This window comes from Rana temporaria, chromosome 4 (genome assembly GCF_905171775.1).
Source record: "Rana temporaria chromosome 4, aRanTem1.1, whole genome shotgun sequence".
Lineage (NCBI taxonomy): Eukaryota > Metazoa > Chordata > Amphibia > Anura > Ranidae > Rana > Rana temporaria.
In genome coordinates, this window is record NC_053492.1 from 335,489,596 (window position 1) to 335,502,190 (window position 12,595).

Here is a 12,595-nt window from a genome sequence, read left to right on the forward strand (position 1 = left end):
ACTCCCAGGCGGGCCAGGATCTCGGTTTTTAGACGCTCATAGTCCCTGATGTGCTCAGCTGGGAGGTCAAAATAGGCTTTTTGCGGGTCACCAGTGAGGAAAGGGGAGATAATGCCAGCCCATTGGTCCCGGGGCCACCCCTCTCTCTCGGCTATCCTTTCAAAGGTGGTGAGAAAGGCTTCCACGTCATCGCTGGGCGTTAGTTTTTGCAAAAAATGGCTGGCCCTCACAGACACTGGGTTGCTAGTGGCAACAACCGCTTGCACTTGTCCCTGAGCCAGCTGCTGTACGGCCTCCTGCAAGGCAGCCACCTGTGCTTGAGTGGACTCCTGCTGGGCCGTAAACTGGGCGGATAGCAGCCGTGTATTTTCCTGCTGCGCAGCTATAGCCTGTGCCAGGGCCTGCTGCTGCTGAGCCATCGCTTCCTCATGGCGACGGTTTGACTCTGCTGACGCTTGCTGCTGGACCACAGTGGCTTGCTGCTGCGTCACAGTGGCTTGTGCCAAAGCCTTAACGACCTCCTCCATGCCTTTGTCTGTTGTTTGTAACGCCTGGGCAGACTTCACCCAAGACATGCCATAAGTATACTGTCTCTTTAAATGTCAGTTTTAAACGTTTTTTGCGCCTGCAAATGCACTTTGCCCGCATTCGACACCAGTTGTGAACTTTGGGGGTTCTTTAGCTCAGCGAGACAAGTGCTTAAACCGTAATAGTGAATAAAAAGGGTTTTTTATTTGAAAACCAAACAAAACAACGCTTTCTTCAGCATAGGGAAAAATCATCAAAACAAAAGTCCTGCTTGTCTTCAGCACAAATGAAAAAGTCTGTTTTACCTTCAGCACAGCAAACAAAACAAAACACAGGCACATACGGTTTGGTAAGTATTGCAGTCCTTTCTTCTCCTTTCTTCTTCTTTTTATTTCTATTATTGCAATTTGCATACAACTTCTGCAGACACCTTCACTTCCACACTCCTCCACCCTCTGTCAGCACTTCCTCTCCTTTTAGCTGACTTCCTGGGAGTTGTTAACCCCCTGTGTGCCTGAAAGCCTGGGGTCAGAAGGGACTAGACTCCAAAAATTGGCGCTATGTAGCGTCCATCCAGGACCCAACCCTGGCGTCCTGTACAATATATATATATATATATATATATATATATATATATATATATATATATTGTAACAGTTGGAGCTACTGTGACGGTAAAATGGACCCAGGGTATGCACACTTGAGATGTGCAAAACTACAGAGCATAGCTGTGGACTGGAGAAGACTGCTTTTGCAGCTTTCTCAAGGTTTTGGTAATCCAGGCTTAGTTCATTACCAGCAGGGTGTGTGCTCAGGTGAGCACAGCCCTTTATAATGAGTGTGTGGGAAGACCTCATGGCTCCCAGTTGGAGACAGCTCCACAGGAAGAGACAGGAGGTCTCCAGGATTTAGAAAGGCTGTAGGAGACAGCCAGAACCTTGTGTAGACGCTGAAGGGAAGCCGTCTACATTGAGGAGTCTGCTGGTCTGGGTGACCAGGACAACGCGCAGAAGTACTGCTACAGAGAGCCAGGTGGGCTAGCATTTTCTGTTGTGTATTTCATGGAGAAGAACCCCCTGCGTGGGAAAACGCTTGTTTGGACTTTTATTTTGCCTTTTTAATAAAAATGGGCTACCATGCCCTTAAACATAGTTCCTGGCTGGAGTGAATCGCTTAAAAATCGCATTTCCCACTTGAGCTAAAAAACCCCAACCTTACAAGTGGTGGATTCAGCGGGCAGAAGACGGTGGAATCCGGGTCCTTGCTCCACAGTGAAGTTCACGTCAGGAACTGCTGGCTGTGTGCGGAAGTGCAACCAGGCAAAAGGCATTGCGTGTTGCAGGTGGTATACCTGTGAACAAAAAGTAAATTTTTTTCTCTGCAGTGAACTACTGCATAATCTGTATGTGTGCAGGTGAGAAGAACCTGCAAGAGAAAGGTAACTAGCCTTAAAGAGACAGTGCTCCAATTTGTTGCTGAACTGTGCAAAGTTTTTTTTTTTTGGAGTGATTGTGAGTATGGGGCGATCAAAACGCCTAAAAGAAGCAAGGATGGCCGAGATGATAGACAGAGCTCTGAGGCTGGAGGGGTTGTTGCTGCCTGATCGAACCCCATACATGCCTGAACAGAGTTTTCCCAGTGAAAAGAGGGCTGCTGTTGTCCCTAGCAACCCTGGTCCAATGAGTGCAAAGTTGGCTAGTGTGGAGCGTCCACCAGTGTTTGAATCTGCAGTGGATTGGTGCAAGCGACACCTGGCAGGATTGGACCAAGCTAAAGTGAAAGGCAAGCCAACCTTTGATAAAAAGAGAGATCTCCCAACTGTCCATGCTTGGCAGAGGGGTGTTGTTGCCCCTGGCAACGCTGCTGCAGTTAAACCAGCAGCAGTTGAAAAAAATATGAAAGTGACACAGCTTGGGTCCAGCAGATGCAGTGTGGGAAACCCTGACAAGACAGGAAACCAAGTGCGCTGTGTGCGGTGCAGCGAGTGGGGGCATGCAGTCTCCAAGTGCCCTTTGTTCCTGGCTCCAATGCAAAGCTACCTAGCAAAACAAAGGTCTGCAAAGCCTATGTTATGTGCCAGAAGAGAGGCTGACCAAAAGCCAGGACGGAGAGTGGTTGCCCATAGCAACACAGAGGAGGCCAGTCGGGCTGTCTGTGGACCATGGGGTGTGCCTGCCTGCAATTGTCACGACAAGTGGCATCTGGAGAAGCCAATACAGCATGTTGGAGAGAAACCAGCAAAGCTCTGCAGGGAGAGTGCGATCTCCTATGACAACAAGAGTGGAAGTTGTGCCTGGAGAGAGGAGCTGCAGGAGAGATTTGCCTCAATGTCCCCACAAAGAGCCCTGTGCGTTCTTGCCAGCTGGGAATCATCAGGAGAGAAACGCACTGGAGAAAAGTCTTCCTGTTCCTTGTCTGGAATGTGGCCAGCTGGGGCACGAAATATTGTCTTGCCCTAGATTCTGGGGTGCACCTGGAGGTAATGATGCTGAGGACTGGATCTTAAGACAACGTACTCAAATGAAGATGGTGACCCCAACTACTGTGGTGGGTAAGACTGTCTTTAATGAAATGATGGCTGGGACTGCTGATTGCAGGTATAAAAGAACTGGTTACGAGACTGTCCATGATGTGAGAGTGACCCCAGTTATTGGGGCCACTAAATGTGCACTTGAAAATGACTTTTCCCTACCCAGTGGGAATGCAAGGGTTAAAGTCCTAATAGAACCTGTGTTGATGACTACAAGTGTTGTGTCTAATGTCTGCCAGTCTCAAGTAGGCAGTGGGCTAGAACAACCTAAAAAAAATAAAAATGCCATAAGTGTTGCTGTTAATGAAAAGTTTGCTACTGTTGGGAAAATCCCAGGTTCTTTCAGAGCAAAAGCTGTTGTCACAAATGGGCCGTTGCCTGTAGCAACTGGTGGTAAGACCGCACAGTTGTCCCCAGAAATCTCCAGGGAACTTCATGTATTGGAGTTGGAGGTTGCCATGGACAACTGCGATGTCACTCTGGTGGCACAGAGTAGAACTGTACCACGTAATGGTAATGGGTTAGTGTAAGCTGCTAGTACTAAAAATGTGCAGGTAAATGGTGGGTTAACACAACCTGTGAAAAATGAAAGTTTGTGTGAGCAGTCCACTCACCCTATGTGTAATCCAGTTGGTAAGATGGCCAAAGCTGAAGGTACACAGCTGAGTGTGTTAGCGCTCCCAGAGCAAGGTGGTGATGGTGTATTGCAGCTTGCCTTGTTTGAAGCATTAGCAAAGAGTTATAGCATGTTAACAAAATGTGATTTATCTAGAGCTGACAAAGGTACTGTTTGTGATGCAGAATCTCAGGTGCCTCCTACAGCAGGTGATGAGGTACTGCTGAGTTCTCATAATGGAAGTACAACAGATTGGGACAGTTGGGCCAAACAATTACTAGCCCTGTTAGACAAGGCGATGTTGGGCGACAGGGGTGTGAATGCAACCACTGCTATGCCAGACAGGGAGATTGCAGAGCGACCAATGGTTGACGGTGCGTTGGTCCCTGCAAGGGTTGTTTCCCTCTGGGCAAAAGGACCAGATCAGGGCGCATGCATGGCAGATGTGGTGTTCACAGCCCAGATGCTGAATGTCAAGTGTCAAGGCGACAACTTGACAAATATTGACTTGCAGAGGCTCATTGTTGAGTTGGAGGTGATGAGTGGGAGACATGCGTTTGACAGTGTTCCATGGGAGCATCCGGCTGTGATGGCTACCTCCAGTGAGGTGGAGGCCCCTTTAAATGTCTCGGACCCCCAAGCTGCAGTGAATGAGCCCCTCCATGTCTCTAATAAGGTTAAGGTCCCCAAAAATGTTTGGCATATTGATGTGGAGTGTGTAGAAATTACAGATATGCTAGTGGATTTGCTTGAACTGGTGAAAGCACAGTTCTTGTATACCTGGGTGCCTCCATTACAGTCGGAGGTGGTGGTACTATGTGGTGCCAATGGATGGAGCCAGGTAGTGCAACCTGTGGAACCAGTGGAACTGGTTGGTACAGTGCTTTCTGATAGTGTGGCAAGTGATGATCTGGTTTCTTGTGAGGGTGTTTCTGCATACGGTTCAGTATGGAAGGCGCTCTGTGGGGCTGCCGGAGATGTCAGAGGTCTCTCCGCCTTATGTGGTGATGGACATGTCTGCTAGTGCAGTCCGAGGTGCGGCTGAGCAGTGTTTAGTAAATGGCGTGGATACTGCCTCACCTGTTAAACCTCCTAAGAAGGAAGGGCCAGATATGGACGCAGCAAAAGCAGATATTTTGTCTCTCACCTATAAAGAGGTACAAGATGGGGTACCCGGAGACACTCTCAAATATAGAGTGGAGAGGAACAAATATTGTGACATGGAAAATGTGAGCTGGCAAAAATTGGTACTGCTAGGAATGGGTCATGCGTTGTTCAATGTCAGTTGTTAGGACAACTGCCCACAGAGATTTGGACAACAGGTGAAGTGAAGCCTTGTGAAGGTCCCATAGGGCAGTGGTCATCAACCCTGTCCTGCAGGGCCCACTAACAGGCCAGGTTTTATGTATTACCATGGGGAGATGCAGTCTAGAATACTACAATCACTGAGCAGCAAATGATATCACCTGTGATGTATTTCAGTTATCTTGCAAACCTGGCCTGTTAGTGGGCCCTGTAGGGCAGGGTTGATGACCACTGCCATAGGGTATAGCTGCTCACCTGTGTGTTGTCTCTCCTTGGGCCTGGTCCTAACAAACCCTGAGCAAGAAATAACTGACACTATTGGTAATTGGAGAAAAGGTGGTTCCTCATCAGGCGTAGTGTCTGGAGCAGGTTCCTTACAGAATCCAGAAATTGAGTTTAAAGGAAGTAGCAGGAAAGGCAGGGGGCCACCAGAAAAGAAATGTGAGTTCAGGAACCCCAAGGACGGAGGGAGTAGGCTGGGGATACAGAATGGTAGGACCCCGTTCCGATCCAGGGTAGGGCGTGCCTGGAAACGCACCCCAAAAAAAGATTGGGCCTACGCAGCGAACAGCTGGCGCAGAGGTGCCCCAATCAATGATTCAGGCTTGTGTATTCCGCCCCCTATGGGTTCGAAACAAGGGGGGGAGGTATGTAACAGTAGGAGCTACTGTGACGGTAAAATGGACCCAGGGTATGCACACTTGAGATGTGCAAAACTACAGAGCATAGCTGTGGACTGGAGACGACTGCTTTTGCAGCTTTCTCAAGGTTTTGGTAATCCAGGCTTTGTTCATTACCAGCAGGATGTGGTGCTCAGGTGAGCACAGCCCTATATAATGAGTGTGTGGGAAGACCTCATGGCTCCCAGTTGGAGACAGCTCCACAGAAAGACAGGAGGTCTCCAGGAATCAGAGAGGCTGTAGGAGACAGCCAGAACCTTGTGTAGACGCTGAAGGGAAGCCATCTACGTTGAGGAGTCTGCTGGTCTGGGTGACCAGGACAACGCGCAGAAGTACTGCTACAGAGAGCCAGGTGGGCTAGCATTTTCTGTTGTGTATTTCATGGAGAAGAACCCCCTGCGTGGGAAAACGCTTGTTTGGACTTTTATTTTGCCTTTTTAATAAAAATGGGCTACCATAGTTCCTGGCTGGAGTGAATCGCTTAAAAATTGCATTTCCCACTTGAGCTAACAACCCCCAACCTTAATAAATAAATATATATATATATATATATATATATATATATATATATATATATATATATATATATATATATATATGATATATAAATTGTTTACATTATCTAAGGACCACATTTCATGAGTGTTTCCTCCATGTTACCACAAGCACCCTAGCCTTTGTCCATAACGTTACTTTCTTCTTCTTTTTATTTCTATTATTGCAATTTGCCATCATTTTTTTTTTAACCTAATCCTATTTGTGAAAGCTGGTGGTGCACTTTATCAACTATTAAAAAGTATTTTTTTGTATAACCTATAAAATTGTCTTCTCCTTATTAACAGATATCCAGATGTTCAGAAGAAGTTGCAGTGTGAAGTGGATCAATTTGTCGCTAGAGATCGGTTGCCTTGCATTGAGGACCAGCCCAACTTGCCCTATGTCATGGGATTTATTTATGAATTAATGCGCTTCAGCAGCTTTGTTCCAGTCACTATCCCTCATGCTACAACGAAACATACAACCCTGATGGACTTTTATATTCCCAAAGATACAGTGGTGTTTGTCAATCAGTGGTCAGTTAATCATGATTCTTTAAAATGGTCGAATCCAGAAGTGTTTGACCCAAACAGATTTTTAGATGATAAAGGGTTTCTAAACAAAGAAGCCGTGAGCAAGGTGATGATCTTTTCTGTGGGTAAGCGGAGATGTATCGGAGAAGAACTATCAAAGATGCAGCTTTTCCTATTTGCATCTATTTTCGTGCATCAGTGTGCATTTACTGCCAACCCATCAGAGAATCTCAACCAGCAATGTGATTATGGTCTGAGCATCAAGCCTAAACCTTTTACAATCAGTATGAGCCTTCGGGATGGTAATATGCATCTCCTAGACAATACAGTGCTAACAGTTAATTGTGTTAACTATTAAATCAAAAGGATACAATTTCCAATGTGTCTTCATTGGTCTGATAACTGAAAACAAAATGGAATATAAGAATAAACTAGAAAAGCTACTATTTCTGGGGAAATTGTGTGAAGTGTTCTTGCCTCCACCAGTAGTCTACAACTGGAGTGGGCGGAGTAACTGGGTGAAGTGGCTTGAGTAACTGTGGAAACTGTGGAAATCCGTAAGAAAAAGTGAGAATAGTTGGAAAAGTAGTTTAATGGTTTATTTTTTTCAAAAATGATTTTTCTTTCAAAAAAACATTTTTTTCAAAAATGTTTTTATTTCGGGGCTTTTTAAAAAAAAAATCACAATTTTTTTTTTTCAAAAATGTTTTTTTTTTTTTTTTAAGATTTTTTTTTCATTTTTTTTTTTTAAAGTGATTTTATTTTATTTTTTTAAATAAAAAAAAATCTTCAAAAATGTTTTTTTTATCAGAAAAGTTTTCTTTTTATAAACTAGAAGATATCAAACTGAAAAGATATAGCCGGATAGCTGAATATTTTGTGAACATTTTAAAGTTTGTTTGGCGTCTGTAGGTGAAAGTATGAAGGAACTGAAACTTTTTGGAGCAAAAAAATGTTTTAAGGATTTGAAGCATGCTCTCATTGACTTCAATGTTAAAAAAAAAGTGTTTAGAAAGCTTAATATTTTAAAAGTTATAAATAGTAGAAAAAAATTTGAAGAAGTCCCATCATTAGCTGAAAGAGCTGAACATTTTAAAAGTTTAATGGTTTTAATAGCTGAAGGTATGCAGAAATTACGCAGAGCCCAAAAATGAGCCAATCCCCCCTCAGCGTTGTGTGGGAGGCACTATAATTCCCCTCAGAGCTGTGTGGGAGGAGCTACAATTCCCCTCATAGCTGTGTGGGAGGGGCTATAATTCCCCTCAGCGTTGCCAGGAAACCAATGTTTCCTGGCAACTCTCATGCCCTGTCTATGCAGGCGCTAAGCACAGGCCAGAGTATTTTGCCTCTCCTGAATACTTGTCATTCTTAAAACGGTCGTATTTTAAAAACTATAAATCCTACAGCGAAGAGCAATTGTGAGAATCACAAGACCCAGACCTACATTGCATACCTGATGCATAGTATGTCTCTGAAATATTAAAATTGAAGGCACAGTCGCAGTTTAGATATTGCCCTTTAAATTTTAGGTGTCTAGAGTGTAATTTCAATGGATGCCGTGAGTTGCAAACAAATGGTCATATTGTGAAAACTATCAGGACTATGGCTTAGCCGTGGGGGGTGTCTATACTGATGGGGGGGTGTCTATACTGATGGTGGGCCTGCACTGAGGGAGGAGGGTCTGTACTGATTAAGGGGTCTTTATACTCATGGGGGGGTCTGTACTGAAAGAGGGGGGTCTGTACTGATGGAGGAGGGGGGTCAGTACTTAGTGGGGGGTCTATACTGAGAGAGGGGGGTCTGTACTGAGGGGGGACTATAGTCGGTGGAGGTGGGTGACACCAATTTTTTCCGCACCATGTGACAATAACCTAGTGACACTACTGGATGCCACTAGCATTGAGGCAGCTAGCTGTAGTAGTCCAAAGGGAGCAATGGTGGCAACAGGGACTGGGAGTGCCGCTGCCTCAGACCCCGTCCTGATGTATGGTCGAGAGAAAGCCAAGGTGCAGGGGTTTGGAGTGGGAGTGGCAACGTTGAGATTCCCACAGCGCTGATTGTACGTGCAGCGAGCTGGCTAGCAGGTAGGTCCTTTTGGACTCTCCCCAATGCGATGCCTGTGTTTTTTTTGTCTGATGAGCCTGCATTGATGGACATAAATAGGCTGCATTGATAGACACTAGGAATGAGCTCAATGTTCAGGTCGAACATAAGTTGGGGAAACAGCAGTGCTCTGTAAGCATTCAAGGGGCTACGCAAGCAGTCAGGCTAAAAGATGCCATGCGTTGCTTGAGTTGGTCTGCCTAGGGGACAGGAGCCATACTGGGGCAGAGATTATGTCAGCTCTGCAGGGGCAGGCTCAGAGGTGGTTGATGCTATGCCAGCTTCAGCCAGGAATGGATGTATGCAACAATGGCACCAACGTTCTCTCCGACAGGGACACTTGACCATGTTCCATGTTTGGCACACGCCCTGAATTTGGTGGTGCAGCAGTTCTTGAGCAGGTACCCAGGCTTGCAAGATCTCCTGAGGCATGCCAGAAAAGTCTGTGGTCATTTCCGTCATACAATGCCAGTGCTTGGCTGGCTGACATTTAAAGGGAATGCAACCTGCCCACCAACTGCCTTATTTTTGACAAGCCCAACAGGTGGAACTCAACGTTGACAATGCTGCAGTGGGTGCACACACAGCAGAGGGCCATCAATGAGAACCTGTGTGAATATGGCACCAGGACAGGGTCAGAAGAGCTGGACTTCTTTTTGCCACACCAGTGGCTACTGATCAAGGATGCATGTGCTGTCCTGTCACCATTTGAGGATGCCACAAGGATGCATGCACTGTCCCTCTAGTCTTCCTGCTGGAGCACACACTTCATGGAATCATGGACAGGGCACTTTGGGCAGAACAGCGGGAGGAAGAGGAGGACTTATTTTATAAGGATGTATTTAATATGCATTGTCACAGTGTCTCCCAGTGTTAGTTCTCCTGCAGCCCGCTCTAAAGACTGGGGCAGACTGACGCCAATTGAGACCCGTTTTAATCGTGGAAAGCTTCTTGAGGATGCAGAGTAGTGTTTGCAGAGTGGGGATATGTCTGCCAGCAAAGGGCCCCTGTGTGATGCACAGACGATCGTTTGGGGGGGGATGCGTTCACTCTGCAAAGACATTGGCCCAGATTTATATACATTGGTGCATATTTATTCCGGCGTAGCGTATCGAATATACGCTACGCCGACGCAGCGCAGAGCGGCGAGCACAGTATTCACAAAGCACTTGCTCCCAAATCTACGCTGGGTTCCCTCGGCGTAAGTGGAAATGGGCGTGAGCCATGCTAATGAGGCATGACCCCATGTAAATGATGGGCCGAGAGTCATAAAGATACGAATAACGTACGGCGCATGTGCCATCCCGTGGACACATTCCAGTGCGCATGCTCAGAATCACTTCAAAACAACTGCCTAAGTTACGTCGAATCACTGCCTACGACTTGAATGTAACCTACGACTAGCCCTATTCACGTACTACGTAAACAACGTAAAATACGACGGCTGTGTTCCCTGGTCCATACCTTTTACATGAGATGCGCCTCATAGATGGGGAATAACTTTACGCCGGACTTAAGTTTTACGCAAACCACGTATATTATGCGCCGGGCGCAACTACGTTCGTGAATCGGCGTATCTCCCTCATTTGCATATTTGCAATGGGGCGTCCAGCGTAACTATGCACCCACGATGAAGCCTATTTTCAGGCGTATCTAGTTCTGTGGGTACGGCGCATAGATACGACGGTGCATATTTACACCTACGCGGCGTATCTCGAGATACGTCGGCGTAAGTGCTTTGTGAATCCGGGCCATTATCGGTTATGGGGGATGTACACTTGTGTCGCTCTGTGTGTCTGATCAACACTTGGGGAGGCTATGGCGTATCTCTGCAGATAATCTCCCATCCTCAGGAATGATAGAAGAATCCGGGTATGCATTGTTTTCTGAACAATGCAGAATAAGGAGTCGCATCACTGGTGAAAATGGCAGTCTTTGAATTGTTATGGTCGGGGACAGTATCCTTGATTTCAAGGCCAGCCATGTGGCTTCCTCTGTCTTACTGGAGAGCATGACTTACATGTACAGGGGGAAAGAAATCATAAGCACTGTCCCTGCCCAGACACGTCCATACACTGCCCTAGTCATTGTTCATTGGTTGAGACTTGTATAACTCCTCCTGTTTGAAGGAATGCCTGTTGGCCGACTGTGAAACCATCAAGCTCTATAAGTACTCTAAATAAACCAAACACAGGATCTCCAGGGACAGTCAAGCTGTGTAGCTAAGGATGCAAGAATGGCGGTCATATCTGTGTTACTTGGGAAGATACGGGAAACAGGGTCGTACTAAGATTATACCAAAAGGCTGAAAGTAACATGTAGTGTAAAAATATATTGCGCTAAATTACAAAACGTTTGTGATAAATAAAAGGTGAAACTACAAAGTGTAAGGCAGCCAACACAACAGTGGAAAATTGTAAAAAGAATAAGAAAGGAAAAGTGCAGCGCCAAATGAACCGGTTTGCCCTGCTGAGCAATACCATGTAGTGTATCCGTAGGTGAATCTAGATAACACACCTATTCACGGTGTATACAAAATGTAATGAGAGTATAAAGTGAATCAAACCAAAGGTGAATCGCATAGAAGGTACCTGAATAGACCTTCACAGACCTCTACGGTCAGTATTGTGTAAACTATTCACTGTGCATACAAGTTATATTGTGAGTATAAAGTGAATCAAACCAGCAGTGAGTCACATGAAATGGACCTGAATAGACCTTCACGTTCCAACAAGATGTACAAATATAATAACCAGTGTCAAAAGAACATTATAATTATTCAGTGAAAAAAAAAAAATGTAATTCTTTATTGGAATAAAGTACATAGTCCCATGAAAAACACAAGGGTATTCTTATATTCTCATAGATGGAAAAAACGCTCTCCTCTCTGATACATGGTGTCCCATCTTCAGATAGGTGATCCTTACAGTAAGAGTAAATACGCTTACCAGCTGATGTAGACCCACAGCTCACCATACGGTGGGGGGTCCGTCAAGGCTTTTTGGGGGCCGATTGCCCTACCTGGTTACCCTCCCGGACAATCCAAATGATGTTCCAAACAAGATCCTTTACAGCAGCCGAACAAGGAATCTCCAATGGTGATTATATTGTTGATGAATGGAATCTCAGAGGATCCAACACAGAAAAAAAGAAAAGGAGAGAGGACACCTCCTCATAGCGTAAAAAAGTATTTAATTTAAAAATCCAAAAACATGCTCATAGAAAATCCAACTGCATCTCAAAGGATCACACAGGTAAAATGTCCATATGGATAAAGCGCCAATTCACAGCAACCACAGCAATCACAGCAAAGTCCTCAAAAAAGTGGTGAAGCAGTCAAATGCGCAGTAAAGGTGGATATATTCTGTAAACCCGACCGGTTTCGTCTTAATAGACATCAACAGGGGTGCATATCTGAACACACCACCCTGCCTGCGCCTTAAATAACCCCCTAAATCATCCCCATGAGACCTCATTCCCTTGCACAGTCCATAACTCGGCGTGCGTTCCAAATTCACTAACTTCCGGTATCCATGCGCTCCAGGCGCCCGGAAGTGACACACCTGGGTCGAATCTGATTGGCCCCCGCACCTTCCACTATCCCTGCGCTACAGACGCTAGGAAGTGACAAGCCAAGATCGCCCGTCCACATCATGGATCTCCCCCAATCCAAAACCTCCTCCAACTGAATGGCAGAAGGTCGGAATAGACCTCACCGCCCCCCACACAAACAGCGCATCATAGGGACGGAGCGCGTCACCAT

General features: G+C 45.8%; 1 protein-coding gene across 1 annotated transcript in view; it reads left to right on the plus strand.

Annotated features, from left to right (window-relative positions):
* LOC120937478 (cytochrome P450 1B1-like) overlaps positions 1-7,102 on the plus strand; it is a 111,224-nt gene extending 104,122 nt beyond the window's left edge. The window contains exon 3 of the mRNA XM_040350742.1: positions 6,502-7,102. Coding sequence (XP_040206676.1) covers positions 6,502-7,087 — 586 coding nt within the window. The 3' untranslated portion in view covers positions 7,088-7,102. The remainder of the gene's footprint in view (positions 1-6,501) is intronic.
* The last annotated feature ends 5,493 nt before the right edge of the window (positions 7,103-12,595 follow it).